The sequence below is a fragment of the Seriola aureovittata genome, chromosome 9 (assembly GCF_021018895.1).
Source record: "Seriola aureovittata isolate HTS-2021-v1 ecotype China chromosome 9, ASM2101889v1, whole genome shotgun sequence".
Lineage (NCBI taxonomy): Eukaryota > Metazoa > Chordata > Actinopteri > Carangiformes > Carangidae > Seriola > Seriola aureovittata.
Window position 1 is genome coordinate 18,579,250 of NC_079372.1, and position 21,757 is coordinate 18,601,006.

At 41.8% G+C, this 21,757-nt stretch overlaps 2 protein-coding genes across 2 annotated transcripts; one reads left to right on the forward strand and one right to left on the reverse strand.

Annotated features, from left to right (window-relative positions):
* Positions 1-468: 468 nt before the first annotated feature.
* znf341 (zinc finger protein 341) lies at positions 469-9,049 on the reverse strand. The gene is made up of 16 exons (XM_056386129.1): positions 8,996-9,049; positions 8,049-8,159; positions 7,602-7,792; positions 6,972-7,121; positions 6,474-6,791; positions 6,101-6,284; positions 5,714-5,807; positions 5,522-5,612; positions 5,150-5,333; positions 4,676-4,932; positions 4,156-4,364; positions 3,732-3,828; positions 3,479-3,611; positions 2,888-2,999; positions 2,671-2,741; positions 469-2,287 (listed from the first exon to the last, which is right to left on the reverse strand). Exons 1-16 carry the CDS (start codon positions 9,024-9,026, stop codon positions 1,698-1,700), a joined length of 2,823 nt encoding a protein of 940 aa, XP_056242104.1. The 5' UTR covers positions 9,027-9,049; the 3' UTR covers positions 469-1,697.
* Positions 9,050-9,652: 603 nt separating this feature from the next.
* e2f1 (E2F transcription factor 1) lies at positions 9,653-19,899 on the forward strand. Its single transcript, XM_056386170.1, has 7 exons — positions 9,653-11,032; positions 11,389-11,488; positions 13,198-13,417; positions 13,590-13,742; positions 14,627-14,741; positions 14,831-15,116; positions 16,134-19,899. Exons 1-7 carry the CDS (start codon positions 10,781-10,783, stop codon positions 16,373-16,375), a joined length of 1,368 nt encoding a protein of 455 aa, XP_056242145.1. The 5' UTR covers positions 9,653-10,780; the 3' UTR covers positions 16,376-19,899.
* The last annotated feature ends 1,858 nt before the right edge of the window (positions 19,900-21,757 follow it).

The following is a 21,757-nucleotide window of genomic DNA, read 5'->3' on the forward strand; positions in this document are numbered from 1 at the left end:
AATTTAAATGACATTTACATACAGAGAAGAACATGTTTGTCTGTGTAAGGGAAACATCTGCAGCAAGTGTGGACAACCCAGAAGGATTGACACTGACCTCACTCACATTGCAGGTGTGTCACACTGTGACTCTGGAGGAGTGGAGGGAAGAGATGAAGAGAAGACAGGAGGATTTATAACTTTTAATTGAAATTATTTATTATCATTATATTTTATTTGTTGCATTTGGAGTGGTGTTTGTCACCTGATGTCTCATGATGATCTCAGTCCAGTGTTCCCTCTCTTTTAGCTCTGTGTTTGGTCTCCACCAGCTTCTGAGGGAAATCTGTCTCTTTAGCTTCTTAATGCTCCACTATGTTCACCAACTGCACTGACAGTGTCTGTCTGCTATTTAATGCTGAGGAGGTCGTGGACATTGGCTACAGCCTAAAAAGTCTATATATTCAAAGATGACAAAGACTTTTACTGCACTGTTCTGTTTCTTTTCTTTTAATTACATTCTTAAATTGCATTCACGATGGCCTTAAAAAGGTCTTACAAACTCTTCAACACCAAGATAGAAAGTTAAAATGAACGCAGTGCAAAAACTGGGCATTGACTGTTTCCCTGGTAAAAATGTTGTAAATAGTTTCCATTGGGCACAATGCTGTTACTGTATGTAAGAATTAATTTGTAATTTGTGCTTTCTTTTATTCCTGCAGCTCACATCATGTGCTGTGGTACAGTGGATGGATGGGCATCGGTTAAGAAAACTAAGGTCATCACAGGGTGAGGAGCCCTGGAGAGAGATCATCAGTTTCACCTGTACCTCAAATTCTGTTAGTAAGTTATATAATAAGTTTATCGCACTACAGTGACTCACTATCGCCTCTTGAGGAACAAAGTGGTGTTACAAGATGAGATGGACCGTTCAGGACATCTAGCACCAGTTACACAGTGAAGCTTTTCAAGGCAATCTGCAGTCACTTATTTCTGCCCCATTAAAGCCATTACCATTCTGTTCAAATAACCTTTGAGACACGAGTAAACTTAATGATAATAATAATTCACTTTTTGCTACATAAAGTTGTTGTTTTGACCTCTGTGGTTTGAAGGAGCAGTGTGTAGGATTTAGTGACATCTAGTGGTGAGGTTGCAGATTGCAACCAATTGAACCTACAGTGGCCTTAAGGTAATGTAAAAATGTGAAAGGACCCCTATAGAGCCAGTGTTTGTTTTGTCCCTTCTGGGCTACTGTAGAAAACATGGCAGTGCAACATGGTGGGGGCTCCGTGGAAGCAAACCCGCTCCCTCCGTAGAAATGAATGGGCTCATTCTAAGCTAACGAAAACACAACAACTCTTAGTTTCAGGTGATTATACACCAATGAAAACCTAGTTCTGAATATTATATTTAATTTCTGCCAATAGATCCCTCCTAAACTCGACACACTGGTCCTTTAAGTTGCACAAAATCTGTACTTCAGAACATGGAAATGGTTTACTGGTTATCTTGGCAACACAGATCTACCAGGTAACATATCCCAAAAATCATCTTCATTTACAGGAAAAGAAGTAAAATGCGTGCATATGATTTTAAATAGCGTTTTAATTTAAAACAAATAATGAAATCATTCCCCAGACTCTGATTGTTTTTTTTTAAATGATGGATAATTGGTCCACGTCCAGGAAACGCTCCCGCAAAGGTGATGTTTAAAACTACAAACATGGCTGCTGCAAACAGTTTCGGTCATTGCTCTGAATCTGCTCCAGCGCTTCGCCGCCATGTTCCACCCCGTCATCTTCTTCCTCCTCCTCCTCCTCCTCCTCTTCCTCCTCTTCTTCTCTTTCTGTCTGTCCTTCGATGGTGATGATAGACATCGCAGCCTGACAGCCCTCATCAATCCTCCTCCGCTCTCCCTCCTCCTCCTCCTCCTCATGTCTTTCCACCTGCTCGTGGCTGCCCTTTGACCTTTCGTCCTCCTCTCCGTCGTCTCCTCCTGTCCCCGGCCTTTTTGCTTCTCTCGTGAACCTGCTTCTCCTCCCGTCATCCTCTCCATCTTTCTCCTCCGCCATCGGCAATCCTGCCACCTCGTCTCCGTCCGCCTCTCCGGCCCCTCCGTCACTTCCTGTCCCGTTCCCCGCTGCAGGACACTTGTGGTCTCTGTAATAGCTCTGCCGGGTGAATCCCTTGTTGCAGGTGGAGCATCTGAAGCGGTAGTTATCTGTGTGGGACTGCTGATGCTCGAGCATGTGAGCTCTGCGGCTGAACGCCTTCTGACAAAATAGACACTTGTAGGGTTTTATACCTGGGGGAGAGACAAGTTTATAAGAATCATTTTTTGCTACAAGTTTCAGCGCATGTGCTGTATGCAACTGCAGAATGAACAAACAATTCTTGGATGTTGAGCTGCTGCGGAGGTAGAAACTGGCTTTGAGATGTTATTCCCATCAGTTGTATCTCTTGGTCTTACAAACATGCCATTAGGATTTGCAGTCAAGCCTTGGGTATGTCCAGAAAAACAGCAATTATTCCACATCTGGATCACTATTAACATCTAATCTGGTCGAGCTGTTCACTCAGTTTTTAGTTATTCTAACAGATGAGCCATTTAAGAGACAAATCACGTGCGAGAGGAAGTTTCAGCGATGCTAATATAAAATATTAATATTATTGGCATTAATTACTCACCAGAATGAGACAGGATGTGAGCTTTGAGTTTGTCTGGTCGGTTGAATTCTTTGGTGCAGCCAACATGAGTCCTGATGAGAAAACACACAAACGTCAGCATAAAATTAAATGGAAAAACTCACAAGACGGTCCGAAAGGAAAGAGTCAAAAGAAAAGGTGGCATAGAAGCACAGGTGAGAGGCAACAGGAAGAAATGATATCCACTGAGGAGCCTCACCTGAAGGGACACTTGTATTTCTTGAAAGGTTCGTGGATGAGCATATGTCGCTTCACTTTGTCCTTCCTGTTGAACGTCGCCTCACAGAGGGAGCATTTGTATGGCTTTTCACCTGGGAATGGAATTGGCATCAAACTTAATTTGAATCATTAGTTAGATTACAGGACAAAACTGTGTTGCTAGACTTTTAACTAAAACAAGGAATATTATTATATATTATCATTATATATTTTTAACTCAAGCGTTTGCTTTGGCAAAATTCTTGCAATTGCACAGCCTTCCAAAGCATTAGAGATTCATCATTAACTTCGCATTAATCATTAATTAGTAGCCGCGGAGTTTCCTCAGGTATTATTATGGTACTATTAAGCATTTCCTTTTTCTGGTGTAACGGAACAGAACTGGGTTATTAGTCTAAGTCAATGTGGTCACAGTGTGTGCAGACATCATCATCTCATCTCCAGCGTTGTGACTGCAACAACATCAATACATCTGCCCCTGACTCTAGCAACAGAACTAATAAAAAGCACAGTTCTCTAGTGGCTAAAAGTTTTCCTGTAAAATAAGTGTTTTCAGAAAAGTCGTCCAGACCTGAATGAATGCGTGTGTGGAGTTTGAGGTAGTGCTCTGTCTTGAAGGCCTTCTTACAGATCTGACACTTGAACCTCCCTCCGGTGCCATGAGTGGGGAGGTGGCGTCTGAAGTACCTTTCACACGGGAAAACCTGATGGTCAGAGAGAGAGAGATTGGATCAGACACTGCTGGGTCTTTACATGAAGACAGATTTATAAATTTGAAAAAGGTGTATAGTCTGTGTTTGTTCACGTGAGTGTGTGTGCTGCACCTTTTGGCAGTGTGGACAGGGGAAGTTGTGTGAGGCAGTGAGTAGATGTTGTTCCAGAGCCTCATGGGTAGAATATCTGCTCTGACACTTCACACACCTGGAAAAGAAAAAGAAAAGTGTTTTAATTTTTTTATCAGGAGTAAGAAAGATGTTCTGAACCAACTGACCACAGTAACATCATCATACCAGACAAGTAAGAATCAAATCAAGTCTATTTATAAAGCACATTTAAAACAACCAGTGTTTGAAGATATAATCTTTATAAGTGGCTAAAAAATATAAAGTTTCATTTTTAAAAAGGTTAAAACAGCTGGACACTGATTTTTATCAACTGCTCCTCAAACAGGATTAAATAGTGAATTTATTAGGGACTATTTTTCCTGTGTTCTGTCATAATTAATATGTAATGAGCGGCTGAGCTGACCTGTAGACGGTGGTTTCCTTGCGTGTGTTCTGCTGCGGGCAGAAGCAGTGGGAGTACTGGTGGACGCCCAGTTCGAACAGCGAGGGGAACACCTTGCTGCAGAGGTGGCAGCGGTAGGTCAGCTGCTCCTGGTGCGTCCTGATGTGCTCCAGAAACTGATCCAGCTTCTGGAAAGTCTGGGAGCAGGACTTCAGCACACACTTGTAAACCTGTAGGGGAGCAGACATGTAGTCCAGTTCACTGATCCAGTTTTTATCCCATTTATTCAACTCCCAGTTACCAAGTAATGTATAATTTACCTTACTGCCCACCATTTTCTAATGCGTACCCTATCATGTATTTATGAGAATGAATAGGAACTTACAGATACCTGACATGTGCATAAGAAAGGTAATTTATGACAGAGAGCATCATACTCAATTTTAATTTTGCCAGAACTTCTCTATCGCTGTGCTCTGTTGGTCTCATGTGAGTCTGTACTGCTGGGAGACTCTGAGGGCTTTGGTATGCATGTGCTCACCTGCTCCCCTTTGTGCTGGGTCAGGTGCGACTTGAGCTGGAAGTAGGTCTTGAACTTGTTGGCGCAGAACTGGCACTGGTAGGAGCTGTCGATCACGACGATCTGTTTGGTCGGAGCTTGGCACTGTTGGCTCTGGTTGGACGGCAACTGCATCTGTGCCTGAGGATGCCCGTTCTGCAAAGCGTTCTCCCCAGCTTGGCTTCCCTCCTGATCAGCCCGAGCCTCAGTCGCACTCTCCTCCAAATCCCCCGCGGCTTCTGTAATCAAGGATTGCACTTACTGTGATGACATACAGAGCCATAAATCTGATGCTGGATCAGTGAGCATTCATACTTTTACAAGTGGGACCAGCTTTTCTCAGTCCTGAATTAGTAGCAACCTTAAACTAGATAAATTATGAACGACGTGTTGATGATGTAACTGGTTTATTAACTTGTCGTCATAATGTCATCAGTGTCATTTTACAGATTTTACCTGTTTGAGCTGCTGCTTCCTCTGCTTGTGTTTGACTGGTCTGCTGCTGAGACCCCTCCTCCTCCTGTTCACCTTGCTGCTGCTGCTGCTCCCCGCCTCCCTCCTCCTCATTGGACGACACTGGCACTACCTTCACTGTGACTGGTAATCTTGACACTGTGCTGGCCACACCCATAGGCCATACCTTGAAAATTAAAAAAATCAGTTGTTGTGCCTGTGTTGGTTGCCTTCATGTTCAGGTTTAACATGGAAGTGCTTTCTGATACATTTTAAATTATGTTCTAGAGAAAACTGGATATGGCAGTTTATTCAATGAATACATGTCCAGAAATGCAACATTAGGTGAAAGAAACTGCAGCTGGTCGTGTGAACCTTGTGCGTCTGCATGTGTTTCTTCACGTTGGACTTTTGGGCAAAGGCTCTTCCACAGACGATACACTGAAAGGGTTTCTCCCCCGTGTGGCTGTGAAAGGAAAATGGTTGTGAGTCAAAACCGAGTCACTTTCTTTCACAAGCATCCATTTTGTAGTTGTGTACAGTTTTCGGTGCCGGTCGGTAACTCGCCTTCGGATGTGCTGCTGGAGATCAAAGTTTTTCGCGAAGATTTTGTCGCAGAAATTACACTTCAGCTTCGGACCTTTTCCTTTCAGCTGCTCGGCTGCGGAGCGAAATTTAGAGAATGAATATTAATCCTAAAGTCATCATCGTACAAATCAGTGGTAAATCATTATGTCAACATTTTAAAACTGATCAATATTTGTTGATTTTGAATGGATCTGACAGAAATACGCAGGAATACATTATACACATTGGATGTGTTGTGTCTGAGAATTTTCCTTCATGATGGTTTCGTCATTTGATATTAAAATGGGTCAAATATAAGTTTAGGCGACAGCACAGAATATCACCTGTGAATAGCTTCAATGCCCTTTAACCTTTTTCCTCACAGACCTGTTGCTCCGTCGGGGCTCTTCTTGTTGCTCCTCGGACGTTTGGGAATGATGACCTTTTCGAAATCGCCCAGCTCCGTCAGGTTGGTGGTGATGCTGCAGGTCTTTGTTTTGGTGCCCTGCTTCCCGGGGCTGTAGACAGGAGGGGTGGTGAATGACTGGCTCTCCACACACTGACTGGGCACCTGAGGGACAGACACACACACACACACACACACACACACACACACACACACACACACACACACACAAACACAAACACAAACACACACATAGGCTCAGTGCTTTGTCTTATACTGCCAACAGCTTTGGAATTAAATGATGCATAACATATTTAATACTGCGATTGTAAACAAACAGCAAACTTTTCTCACTTGTACAGGATGGAAGGGCTGCAGACCCAGCGTGTGGATCTCTGCACCACCACCACCACCACCACCACCACCAACCCCAGCCATATGGGGCATGGCGCTGTACACCTGGACCACTGAGTTGCTGTGGCTCGCTGGGACTTGAGAAGAGAGCGGCTGCTGGGAAGGCTGGCCGGCTGGCAGGGGGTGGGCCGGTGTTTGGCTGGAGGGCAGGGGGTGGGACGACTGAGTCTGTTGCTGTTGATGGTGATGATGATGATGGTGGTGGTGGTGATGGTGCTGAAGGTAAGATACGCCGGCTGTGTGCATGCTCAGGTTACTCTGCAATGAAAAACAAATACATTTGATAATTGCTGTATGATTTCATGATTATTTCATTCTTTAATTAAAGCTCCTAATGGACATTTCCAGTTGTCCCAGTTTAGCTCTTAATGAATCATCTCACAGTTTTGGTCATTTTTATCTCGGGTTATGGTGTAATGCTTCCCCCTGCTGGTTTACCTGAATGGGCGTCTGCATGGCGGCCATGGGCTGGTCGATGGAGGTGAAGGCTGAGATGGCCGACATGAGAACGTCGTCACTGACCAGCACGTTGCCTTGGACCAGAGTGTGTGTCAGAGGGGAGGGAGGGACTGTGATGTAGGTGGACACCTGGTGTAGAAGTGCAGAGTAAAACACAAACATGAAACCTAAGTTGGTGTTTGTTATTTGATCCAGAAACGATCCACTCCAGGCGAAAAGAAGTGCACGATTGCGTCAAAAACTTATAATCCTTAATACTTTGCTAAATACTGTAATCATCATTATTAATCATACTTATTTACAGTCATTCTGTCACTGTTGTCATATTTAACACAAATTCAAATATAAAATGACATGTATTTATTCAGTTTTTTTTTATTGTTTTAATGTTTATTTTTTGTCCTCTCTTTGTTTCCTGTACCAGTGATTTGGTCACTTTCTTTGTTCTCTATATATTATTAAAACCTATATTTAAAATCCTCAAAATAAATGTCTAGTCTCTTTTATTACTGGTTTATATACTGCTAGTGTAACAACAAACTGTATGACCTGACCTGAAAGAAATTGTTTCTTTATTATCTGATGGAGCATTAAATTCTCTATCCTCACCTGTCTGTTGGCAGGAGTCTGTGGTCCGGAGCTGATTGACGGGACGGGCGTGTAGACGTTGGTGGAGGCCAAGGACACTGTGGACAGGGAGGGGGCGCTAGACTGGCACTGCTCCCTCTTGTGTGTCATGAAGGCTGGCAAAGAGTTAAACTGTTTTTTACACTTCCCACACAGGAAGACGTCCTCGTCGTCTGCAGGAAGGACAAACGAGGAGGTTTGAGAGAAAGGAATAACACACCTACACTGCTGCACACTGCAGTCAGAACCTCCAGCATGTTCACACAAAATATATTCACTTTGATAAGATTAATGTATTTCGCATGTGAATAAAAAGAAGGAAATCAGGCAACTTGTCATGAGCAGCAAACGCATCCCTGGCTGCACAATCAAAGACAAAAGCAGGAACAAAGTCGTACTGTCACCATGTACTGTATTTGTTGTACAAACCCATAGACTGGATAGTGGGTGTGCCAGAGACGTTCTGGTTGTTTGGGTCAGGAACTCCGCCTTGGCCATCCAGCAGAGACTGGACCGCCAACACTGTCTGGTTGTCCATCCCTGAAGAGGAAGAAGAAGAAGAAGAAGAGGAGGGTGGAGAAACAGCGTAATAAGTAACAAGCTCAACTGCACTCTGAGCACGTTGTTCACTGAAAACTTCAAATATGAATGTAGTTTTTATGTCTCTAAAGGGGTCTGGGCGAATAAGGTGAAGGGGAAGAACATTGATTGGCCCTGAAAATGATAGAGAAACCGTATCTTGTTGAAGGACACTGACTGATCCATGCATTAACTGCTAAATCCTCAGTGAAAAGAAATAATATTATGTGCCTTAAGTCAAGACTAGCAGCTTTATATAGGGTAATCTACCAGCCACTGCAGCTCCACTTATAGTTACCATATTATACAATGTGGAAGAATGTACACACATCTATTAATAATAAGGATTAATACCTCAGGAGATTACAATACACAAAGTATACGGTCGCTTTAAATTAATTAACTCAGACACACTATTAATCTTTACAGGTATTGTATAGGGATATTACAGTGGGATTTGATCAAGATGGCCTGCTGCAAAGATTTAACATGCAGTGTGAATAGCAGCTGGAGGCCCACATCATTTTTGCTGCCTGACTCCAATAGATGAGACCAATTTACAGTCACTTGCTGCTCATAAGGTCTAAGCAATAATCAATCTGTTTGTTTGTTTACAGTCCTAGACACTCTGCCTTCCAGGGGATGTTTTGATTGTTATATCAAGAGTATACGCATTGCATAGTTTTATACTGAGTTTTGCGTACATCGAAATGGGCCCGGTATGTTGACGTTGTTTAAAATAACATTCACGTTTTATTCTTGCTGTAGTAACGTGGTTATTAACAAAATATTCCTACCTTCAAGCACTTCAAATATTGCCTGCGCCATCTTGTAGCTCTCCAGCTGCGCGATAGGCGCTCGATTGGCAGGGTCTGCCTGTTGAGGTACGCTTCACTCAACTGATCGGAAAACACGATGGAAACCCTCAAACTCAGAAGTTAGAGGCAAAACATTTGAATAATTAATGTCCACACTACACTGACGAGGGTATATAAATATATACCGGCTGGAAGTACAGATTGCTTGTCTAAAGGCTCAAAGGCTGGCAGATGAGGTTTTCGTTTCTCCAATGAACATTTTCCCCAAGTAAAAAGACAAATAGACTAAACATAGCACCTGACAACTGAGTACAGCAATGTCAGGCATTGCAGTTTAAATTATGAACAACTTGTGCAAGAGCAAGTGCAATCAATCATCTGTTAATTTGTAATAATATAAGAAAATGAAAGTGATGCGAGTAAGTTTTTTTTCTTCCGTGGAACATGAACGCACCTTTGGATCGACGAATCTGCGCTCGGTAAACGGACAGACACCCTTCTACACCAATCAGAGAGCGTCAATCCCGCCCTGCGGAAAGAGCAGCTTTTTGACCAATAGCAAGCGTCGGATCGGTGCACGTGCCCGTTTCGCGGCAAAAAAGATTTCGCGCGAAAACCGTCCAAGCCTTGTTTAGATGTAGATCAGCTGGGACAATAACAACAATAACAGCCGATAACGAGGTCGCGACGGCGCTTTCACGTATGGACCGCTCCCGGTGCGAACAACCGAAGGACCGGCGGCTCCTGTTGTAAAGGATGCGTGTGTATTTCACCGCTTTATTCCTTTTATTTCCAGTTTTGTCGGACTGCTTCCTGCGTGCCCCAACAAAACGAGGGGGTTGAAGAACTGCGGCTAATAACTTAGCTAGCATGCTAATCTGCCATATAATTTCATATGTAACGATTTCTATGTATTATCTGCTGAAATAGTGTCGCTCTCATACGTGTACTGTCAAAGATGCTTTTGAGATACGATGATGCCTTTTGCTTAGTAGGTATTTTATTTCGATAGCTTACTTCTGGAAAGCTGCTATAAAGTTTTAATAGCCTTTTAACTAAGCCCCGTCTCAGGCGTGAGGAGAAATAATACAGTTTTATAGACGTAAAGAGCTAGTTTAGTGGCTGCTCCGGGTTGTTTGTGAACTTGTGTCAGTCTGTGTTGTCAGGACAGAAGCTAGCTCGTTAGCAGGGTCGGTAGCTGTGTTGAGGGCAGTGTGGCCAGGCCTCGCGGCTGTACTGTACTGACAGGAGAGATGAAAACAAAAGATTAGCTTGCTCCCTTGCTAGCTCGCTAACCTCCAGTTTTTATTACTGCCACGGCCAATGCATGACTCTTTCTTTGATAACATATCAGCTTCCGAGCCTCGAGGCGCAGAGTTGGTAATGCATTTAGCAATATTATTTTATTTACCAAATTTCCTGTTAGGCAGAACACCCTGTCTTGCTGTTTCACCATAAGCGTAAAATTGATTTAGCACGTCGCCTGCGATAGTTGTCACTTAAAGTTATATTGTTAGTCAGGGCATGTGTGTAGTAGCTTCTTTATAAACAATAAGGCAGACAATAGAGAAAGAGAAGCATTTTATAGAGATGTTTGGGAACACCTGCAGGAAAACTTTCAGGAGGTTTCAACATTGTTCCTTAAATTCACTGAGTACAGCAAATGCAAGTAGGTGCTGAGCCTCTGTGTAACCACAACGTCTTAGTTTGTGATCCCTCAGCCCCCCTCAAGTCCAGTGAAGGGGTACTCAGTGACACACTGCAATGTCAGAAACTCTGATAACAGGGCAGACATCGGAGGATCTGTTGGCCGACTTTGAGACTCTGCTGAACTCTGGCAGCATTGACCTGGGCGAGGACCATCAGATAGTGATCATCACCAGCCCCAGCAATGAGGGACTCCACCCTGCCGTGGCCCCCACCAGCACAGGGGAAATCCTGCTGTTTGCCACACCCCAGGGCCCCGCTGACGTGGGCATCCAGGACAAGAGACGACCGGCTCTGGGAAGACCTCCGGTGAGGAGGGAGGGATGTGGTGTGGGAAGGAGGGACAGGGACAGATGTAAGAGAAAGTGAAAGAGCGAGATGGGAAGCGGTCGGCTGAGGAGTTGTCTGTCAGCGTAACGCTTTGAAATATTTACATAAACGTGCATCTGCCTGCATAACATAACTGTACAAATCCCTCCACCTGTTGCTTTAAGACATTTAGTTTTGCTTTCCATTCACCAGGGCATTTCTTTTCCAGTCATGTTCACTTTACTTTTCTCTTCTCAATACAGAATTAGTACATAATTGTAATAACATGTAGTTTATAATAATGGTAGGTTTTGACAAAGTATTTTTTTTTTCTTCAAACATTTGTATTTGTTCAGGTGAAGAGAAAGTTGGACCTGGATAGTGACCATCAGTATGTCAGCACCACTCGACCGTCCGTGGGCCAAGCACCACCCTCCACACCTGCCCCTCCCAGAGGTATACACGCACACGCACACACACACTCACACACACACTCAGCACACTCTCAGCTGATTTGTCTTTCATTGTTACAGACATTCAGAAGCTCCACATCAGATGTGAGTGAGCGCTCAATCCATCCATCCTGTCATCCATACTCTTACTTCACCACAACCCACAACTAGTAGAAATAATATAACTTTGTGGTCTGTTCGAGTCAGAAAAGATCAAGGGAGACAATGGTTATTATTATTTGTGATTTGAATTATGTTGTTTCCTCCCTACCATTAACATTCACCAATCATTGTGGTTCACAAGCTCAAAACATAAAGTATGAGATTTGAATGGTTGATTATTGGAGTCATGCTTTACTTCATGCCTTAAAGGGAAACAAGAACTTTAAGTGTAAAAAGTGGTAATGTACCTACCGATTATTTTCATGATCAAATAATCAATTGATGGTATAGAACATTAGAAAACAGTCAAAGGAGGCAGTTTATTTTCTTTCAATCAACTGATCATTGCAGATTTAAACGGCGGACAGGATCAGCTATTGACATCTGACACATGCATTTCTTAGAGTTAACATTAATGGACATATTTGTGGAAATAGAAGCGCCTGTGTTCTGTAGGACTGATCACTGACACACATCAGACAACGCCTTAATTGTATTTCTGTTGCACTTCCTCAGCATAAAAATCAGCATTCTGAACAGTGTGTGGAATAAAGTAGATATTATTTTAAAAAGAAGAACATGAGAGAATTGGTTGTTGGGGAAGTTTCACACAGAATAGGACTGGAACTGAACTTTTTTAGTACAACACCGAAACTACTTAAAAAGTGACACGGCTCATCCGAAATTCTCTCTTAAGTCACAGTGGTAGTGAAACCGAGAAGCTGCTGTGAATGGTGTGAATTTGAGGAGAAGCCGTTCAGCTTTTTATATATTATTCATCTGGCGTTCAAGTGTTTTTTGAATTTTATATTTATTGCCTCTCAAATTGCCAAAGACTTGATGTTTTATACTGAAAGGGCATTTGTGAAAGATTTCAGCATTTGCCTTCTGGCCATTTACCATTACCATTGTTCATAAAAAAAAAAAAAAAAAAAAGGAGGAGAATGAAATATGTACCAGAAACAAATCATGGCTCATAATGTCTAACTGAAGCTTGTTTCTCAGAAACTCGGACATGTATCTGAGGAAATACCTCCGTTCTGAGGTGATATGTTCATTATGCTTCGGATGGCTGACATAGATAACATGTTTAATCAAAGTTATAAGCAATAAGCTGTAAGATCACATGTAATTTGTGCTATAATGACGTTAACAAAAGTAAAATGACGGGCACCTCCTCTGATGTAAATGTTTAATTTGATAGAACTGAATATCCTGGAAATATGAAAATCTGCAAATGACTGACATTTGTTTTTAATTAGATGTAAAGTATGATAAAGAATATTAACTAGCCAGTTAAAACTTAATGTTTCATTTAAATGTGATGTACAGTCATAATCCTTTACCCCTGTTCATCCACCAAACTCTCCCCTTTTTGCCATCAGTGGCTTTCATGACAACACCACGTGTCTCATTTAATTCAAAACCTGGGAAAAATTTTTTTGATGCATTGACCTCCATTTTTGCTGTCGGCCAATAAGGGTGTAGTATAACAAGAAAAGAAAACGTGGTTATAAACAGAATTTCTAACCCTTTCCTTTCCTTTTCCAGTTCCTAGAACCACCACAGAGAAGTCACGGTATGACACGTCGTTGAACCTGACCACCAAACGCTTCCTCAGCCTGTTGTCCCAGTCAGCTGACGGCGTGGTGGATCTGAACTGGGCCTCGCAGGTCCTGGACGTCCAGAAGAGACGCATCTACGACATAACCAACGTCCTGGAGGGAATCCAGCTCATCTCCAAGAAGTCCAAGAACAATATCCAGTGGCTGTGAGTAAAAAATTTGACAACATGAAATTTGTGTGTGAGACAAGATAATAGGCACAAATGTAAAAATCTGAAGACATGAATGACAGAAAATAAGCAGGAAGTACTGTGGCTGTTGTGTGTTTTATAGTCCATAAACCACTCATCTGTTTTTCTGTGCTGTCTTCCCCTGCAGTGGTAATCGAATTGATGCAGCATTGGTTTCCCGCCACAAGGAGTTGCAGAGGGAGGTGTGTGACCTCACAGAGGCTGAGGAGCAGCTGGACGAGCTCATTTCCAAATGCAACCTGCAGCTCCGACTTGTCACAGAGGACCCGCAGAACAAGAAATATCCTTTTGGCCACGATCAGGTGTCCTAACTGACACGGACGCTAGCTTAGACTCGTCAGACGGGTGTGAATGGAAAGTGATTCTAGCAGCAGCAGTGAAGCCTAATTGCTTCCACCACCTAGGGTATGTTTTCACCCCTGTCTGTTTGTTTGTTGCTGTCCCAGCTCTTTATTCTGAATACACAATTAAATAGCGCAGATCAACACAGGTCGACGTGCGCTCCGGTTGTGTCTGCAGCGCACTCTGCTCCACACACGAGTCACGCTTGTTCAAACTGAGCCATTTCGATGGTGCACCGCTGTGTCTTCACCCGCGAGCCCCAGCACACTTCTGCATATGAAGAAGAAGAGAGTAATTAGTCACCCAGATACAGCCGCGCACTTATTAACCCACCTCATCACTGCTCCCTGAGCCACACTACCACCCCCCACCCCCGCAGCTGAGTATTTTTTTTTTTTTTCCATACAGTATTATGTGACCCAGATGTCTCTGGTCCAGTCCACGGAAGTTCAAGACAAATCTGAAGGAATAGGAGCTGGAAAGGATAGTTAGTGCCCTCTAAAAATGAAACTAAAGTAAAACAATAAAAGCTGGATAAATATGATATAACTGTCAAACAGAACATGTAGATGTCATAGTAGTAGTGTACAGTAATCAGCCAGGTGCTAGCAGAGCAGGGTGTCATGTCGGTGACATTGTGCTGCGGCATCTGTTCCAGCTTGTTCTTCACATTCCTCCTCAAACGTTGTGATTTAGTTAATTTTTCCAATGCCATCAACAGCAAAGCTTTGTTCAGGGTGGTGTTGCAGCCATGGACTCCGCCGGTCTTAGTATGAGACCACTTGTTGCTGTGTTGTGTTCCTTAATTGTTCTGATCGCCACGTTGGGTTATGTGCGCTGCCAGGACCTGAGGAAGTCATTTGATTCCCCGGACCAGCTGGTGATGGTGATCAGAGCTCCGCCAGAGACCCAGATGCAAGTTTCAGAACCCAGCGAGGTACAGGCCTTAAAGATAAATTTGAATGATACTTGTGTCTTTATTTTGAGGCCGTGAGTTTTTCATGTCTGTTTGTCTGCATCTCTCAGGGTTACCAGGTGTCGCTGAGGAGCACGCGGGGTCCAATCGATGTCTTCCTCTGTCCAGAAGACAGCTCCGGCGTCTGCAGCCCCATGACGGGCAGCAGTCCCTCGAAACCCGCCGCTGCTGACCCCTCCCTGGTCCCGCCTCCCACACAACCCACGGACCAATCGCAAGCCAAAACCTCCACGACCCCCCTGGAGGTGGGTTTATCATCCCCAGCGTCGACCTCGTCAACAGTGACGGCAGCCTCCCAGCAAGAGCCCTCATCACTGGTGTTAGGTGGTTACACAGGTGAGTGTCGTTTAATGATTACACATCTAATTAAAAAGTGTCAGCTTCATGTCAGTTACAGTGGATACATATTAGAACAAAGATAATACATCTCTTCTCTTTCGTACTGTCTTCGGTAACAATGTGCCCCGTGTCATACGGTAACATTTTATCATATTAAAAGCAAAAATTGTGGATAGTGTGCACATCCAACCGCAGCTGGATACAAGTAGAGGACAGCAAACAGCAGCGAAGGAGCTATTTGTATGTTTTGCTGTTGCTACAGAGTTAGCGTTAGCATTAACAGTTGTTTACTTACCAGTCTAAAAGAAACTTTACAAGTCCAGTGTCAAACTTCAAAACCAAACCAACTGCTGTGTACAGCTGTGTCCAAAGGTGGAAAGCAACACGGATGTTAACGCTTGTCTCTATCACGTCTTTTCTTCCTCTGAAGTTAGAACGCTAACCAGCTAGCCCTGGCCCGTCTTGTCACTTTCCGATAGCGAGTCACTGTAGCCTCCAATCTGCCCTGAAGATGTAGCGCTGCTCAGAGCGCCATGAGGATGAATGGAGGGTGTTTTTAAAACATCACTTACTATTTTTTTCTTGAATGTTTTCCCCCCCTTCAAACTTTAATATAATAGGGCTTCTTCACCTCAGACATTTCAACACTGCAGGTATTACTAATATTGTTAAAAATAGTTTGGGGGTTTTGTTCCATTTAAGTGCCCAGGTGAGTGAGCATAAACTGTATAACTGTAATATATTGCATGGATCCTGGAACTGACACACCTGGAACACCTGGAATGCAGACACCATAAATCCTTCTAGCAACATTTCTGCTTTTTCCTGCTGTGACATGTCAAAGTGTCCGCTGTGAAAAAGGCCTCTATGAAAGAAATCTGTTACAGGTGTGATATGTACAAAATGAAGACGGTTAATAAGGAGAGTCAGTCGATCAATTATTAGTAGATCATTAGTCTACCTATCAAATCCCAGCACAGACCAGTGTTTTTTACCTTTTACCTTCTGCGACAGAATCGCTCCTGGGAGGCGATCCCTTCTCCGGCCTCGGGGACATGCCAGACTTTGACCTCTCACCCCTCTCCTCCTCGGACTTCCTGAACGGAGAAGGCCTCCATCTCCCATTGGACGGTTTCATCAACCTGTCCCCCCCCCACAGTCACGACTACCACTTTGGACTGGAGGACCACGAAGGCATCAGCGAACTGTTCGACTGTGACTTCGGCGACCTGTCGCAAGTTTTGGGCGACAGTTAGACGAAAAGAAGAGGAGGTGGAGGAGGAGGAGGAGGAACATGGGAAAATGATCAAATTTAGGACTAAATGAGGCCTGGAAATCAACATTTTATGGACAAAATGTTTGTTAAGAAAAAAAACAAAACAAAAAAAACACACAGGCTTAATGTAACCTTAAATTTGGGGATGGAGGAAAATTATTGGCGGATAAATTGCCTGTGAAATGCCCCAAGTACAAAATCTTAAAATTTCCCCCAGATTATACAGCACATTATTAGCACTTCTTCTTTGGCCAATTAAACATTTTAGACCAAGACTTTAGCTTTAGCCTAGCTATTTAAATTATTTATATGAATGTTATTTTGATATTTTGTACTAAGTGAGGTTCCTGTTGTTATTGATGATGTTTTATCCAAGTGGATTGTGCAGGTGTTTGTGTGTGTGTGTGGAGTATGGACTCATTGGGCTGGTTTCCTTAACACTGATTAGTTTGCATGCATAAGGCTCGGCTCCGTAAATGGCTCAGTCTGAGGGGGGGAAACGGTTTGCATCACACAGCTTCAGGCTGGTGCTGCTCTAATGAAACCAGGATTAATATTAGTACAGATCCATTTGCCGGGCTTTCTGAAAGCGTCTTGGAGCTGTGGTGTAGTTTCACACTCTTTTTCTTTTTTCTTTTTCACAATAATGGTCAATATAAGCTTGAAACTAAAGTCAAAGTCTTCTCCCTCACAATTAATTTGTGTCTAAAACTGGAATCCTGAAAAGCTGGATCCTCCTAACGTCCCAGGTCCAGACTAGATTTGCACATGTTCCTCAGCCTCCCACAGTTTGTAATGAACGGCTGATGGTCTGTTTTCAGCCTTTTTTTCAGGGGGGGTGAACACAAACTAAGAACTAAGATGAACCCTCAACTTTCTTCAAGTTAGGTAAAAGGGTTACCATGGCGTTTTTTAATATTTGATTTATTTCTCTTCACATTGTCATGTTTCCACATTTGTCCTTTAGCTGTCCGGAGTTTGGAAGGAAAAATAAGCAAATTAAAGTTGGTGTGTAGGAAACCAGGTGATGATAGACTGCTGCAGTTATGCTAGCGGGTGAAAACTAATACTGAATATGTTGTTCTCTATTAGTTAGCTAGGCGTTTAGCCATAGTCTCAGGTGTTCGGAGCAGAGCAAAATCTGAAATCGACGTTTTTGATGCAACATGAGAGTGACTGTTTTAGATGTGTTTCACAGGTGACGTGTAGGTTGACAATAGATTCTTACAGTTTTAGAAAGCGCTGGAAGGTGGTGCATGAGGTTCTTTTTTTTTTGGTTTGTTTGTTTGTTTGTTTGTTTTTTCAGCCGGGGGTTCAGGTGAGAAAACTTCAGTAGATCCTCACAAGCCGTTCACTCTTCATCGCATGTTTTCTGAAAGCATTCTCTCTATGGTTTATTTATCATTCACGGGCAAATTAAAGCACAGCTGCATCTTTACTTTTATCAATCTAATCAGTGTAGAACAGTGATTGCTTCAGGAGGAAGTTAAGTGGAAGTGATGGGCTCTCACTTCAGCTATATGCACATCAGATCAGTTCAGGAAGTTAATGTTCAAGCCTTAAATCTATGACCTTTACCAAGTAAAGGGACGCACATCTTAGTCTCAGCCCAATAAGGATTAATTCCTGCTTGTTTTTCCACTGTAGTCGGCGTCAGGCTTCGTGTCCACATGCTACTACACATCTTGTTTGTGTTTCTGTTGAAACCACATTGATTTTTTTCAATTGAATTAAGCAGCAATAACAGATGTTTTCTCATCATGTGCTCAGTGTGAGATGGAAAACTGTCCTGCTACGTGTTGTGTGTCGTCGTCGTCATTGTTGTTGTTAGAAATGTCTGCATCAAACTTTTTTTTTTCTCTTGTTCTAAGTTATGTAAGCTAACATGTTTTTCCATTCCTGAAGTGTAGGGTTTTAGTGTGTGTGTGTGTGTGTGTGTGTGTGTGTGTGTGTGTGTGTGTGTGTGTGTGTGTGTGTGTGTGTGTGTGTGTGTGCGCGCGGGTGCATGTGTGTGGGGGGAAAAAAAAAAAATACAAGTTGTTTGTTGAATTTCATATTTATTTAAAAAGGAAAAAAAAGTTTTAATAGAAAAAATGGTACAAAATTTTTTTATTCATTTTCTTGCAGGAAGGGACTTTATACCCATACTTTTATTTTAAGTCATGCTTTGTTTAATTGTCCTTCACTGGTGAAAAGAAGAATTTTGTTTTGTAAATTAGCTTCTCATTAGTAGCACATTTACATTTTGCCATGTTTTTTTCTTTTGTTTTGTTTGTTTGTTTTTGTTTTGCCCTTATGGAGAATATATATTTTCCTATCTTACCTTTTGTGCATGTGCAACCTTCGCATTGGCCAAATGATGCCAACAAATATTTTTCAAGGGAAATTCACAAATAGAGTATATTTGTCATTTTTGACTTAATGTGACTTAATGTGTAAGTTAATTCTTCAGACCCTGCCAGGTCGCGGCGCGGTCAGTCACTTCAGTGTAGATTATTAGACATCGCAGTTGCAGGCAACATTGCTGTTCTAAGGTTGTACATGTATTGTAGTGTAGCCCTTGGGTGCCTCATGTGAATGTGTGAAAAACCTTGCAACCGCAGCCATCTTTTCTTTTCGTTTGTTACGTTTGGAAACCTTAAAAATCCAGCGTATAATTTTATCAGCATCTGACAAGTTTTTTTTTCAAACTGACAGCATCTTTATAAGCCACTGAAATGCGAGGCTTCCTGGAATGTATCTTATGGTATCTTTTTTTTTTTTTTTTTCTGTCTCGGTCTTCAGCTTCCACCAGCGGCTGAAATGATCGACCGAAAGTGAGCAGTTCATGTCGCCAGCCTTTTGTGAAAGTTGTGTGATGTTTTGGTTCTCTGCAGGACGGATGCAGTGCCTTGTTTGGCGTAAATTATGAATTGTTAACAATTGTCAAAATGAGGATTAATTACTCTGTGCGGTCATGGTGAAAGAATGCAGTTTTGTTTCGGAAAAAGTTCAAAGGTAACAACATTTGCACCTTTTTGTTTGAAATCGAATCTCCTTCAGTTAAAACTGCAGAAGGAGACGATGATATTTTTGAAATAATGGGTCGGAGCTCGATTGAATTCATCATGAAATATAAGATTTGATCCAAATGATGTAACACTATCATATCTCTATAAAAAGGTGTTTTTTCCGTGTGTTTAAGTCACCGTTGGGACACAAAGGTTTATAAGCTCAGTCCGCCGACAGAAGCTATGACATTTGCTTTAACAGAACAAAAGCGAATTGACTCTAATGACTCCTGATTTAGTCGCTGTTCAAAGTGCTTTTAAGGGAAACTGTGGCTTATCCAGCAATTTAACAATCAATCACTTTTTTTCCTTTTTTTTTTTTTTTTTTTACAAATTTTATTATCTGTTGCTACATTCTGGGTTAAAAAAATACAGGTTTGTACTTGTGAATTATTAATGGGCTCCAATATGCCCTTTTGTATCACTTTTTCTTTGACAAAAATAAAAAATTAACTATTTTGATTTGACTCATTAGCATGTCGTTCTGTTATATGAAAGAGGATAAAACATCAAACGTATATTATACCATTTTACGACGGAGTATTAGGGCGACATTGAGAAAGAAAAAGAACTTCACAGGATGCTCCATGTTCCTCATTTTAAAGCTGATATTTCCCCTCTGAACCAACATATAACCTAAAATTACCACTTTTTCTGCAATATCATGATTTTATTCTCAAAGTTACGACTTTATTCTCATAATTTCATTTTCTTCCTCCTCAATGTGGCTCTAATACTCCCACCGTCGTACCATTTAACCATTTGCAATTAATTAATGAGTAAAACTGTTTAAACTCACATTTAAAGACCTGGTTCTTCGCAGTAACAGACAGTTGTGTAGTTTTTAATTCAGTTTAATAAACAAATTGTAACTCCAAATATCTTACAGGCATGGACAGCTGGACAGCTGCTGGGTGCCGACATGTAAAAGCACCTCCACACACCTCTGATGGAGGAGCGAGACCCGCACACCGTCTGTTCGTGGTGGTTTTGTGTCTCTTTGTGGTTGTTTTTACGTCTTTGTTGTCGTTTTCTTTGTGTTTCTTTACGGTCGTAGAGTCGTTTGATTCATTTTCCAACCAAAATTATATTTGAGGGAATACACATTATCTTACAATTATCAAAATGATTGACTGAGATTTTTACTGCCATAAAGAAAAAACTGTCTCACCTATGCAGCTAGAGGGAGCCCTTCACCCACCACAGCACAGAGAGGACAGGAAACGAGCCGAGAAACCATCATATGAGGTAAAGGTAAGTAAGGTAAAGGTAAAATATGACCTTACTCAGAGGTAGTGTTTATTACAGGGCTGTTGTATTGAATTGATTTTACATTGCACAGGAGTTTGTGATATTCCAGTCAGCTGTATTTTTTATCACCGAGGTTGTTTTGCTTTATTAAATCCTAATGATTTTGAATCTCGTTCTGTTGAGTTTGCATTGGGTCAGTTAAACTTCGGGTGTTAAAATAAAAAAAAAGTTTGACATCTTGCGCACAAGCGTCTCTAATGAATATGTCTCATCTTGTTTTATGAATCCACACGAAAACCAAAAGATTAAATGATGAGGCCCACAACTTTCTTTCTTTTTATTTTTAATGTAGATTGATGCGTTGAAAGTGAAGTAATGTGGGTCGATCCAAGTTGTCGTTCCCTCAGGCACCTTCACTTCTTCAGAGAAGGGTGTGAACTGGGTGTGTGACCCTCAGCTTCGTTGGTAATAAGATAAAGGTCATAATTATAATGACAATTCGTGTCCAACTCTACATGTCATCATAAATTATAATGATCTCCGTGTTTGTGGTCTTGTTTTGTTAATTACGTGTAATAAATAAAACTTAAATCCCTGCTGTTTGCAGCTCTGAAATGGACGGGTTATGAACAGCGGCTGGGTGCAGACATGTAAAAGCCCCTCTGATGTAGGAACAAGACCCACAGACTGTCTATTTGTGGTCATTTTGTGTCTCTCTTCTTGTTTTACATCATTTTCTCTTTTTTTTTCAGATTGCTCCCCCTGAAGTGAGAAATCCCAGTCATATTTACCTACATGCTTCTCATGATTAATTCTGTGGCAGAATTGGTTTAAAAAGCTTTTTTAACCAGCTAAAAAAAAAAGTAGCTTTCATTTTAATTTGTGAGACCACCAGTGTTGCATGTTTTATATATACGATTATTAAAACACATACATATATATATATATATATATATATATATATATATATACACATACATATATATATATACACACACACATATATATATATATATATATATATATATATACACATACATATACATATATATATATACACA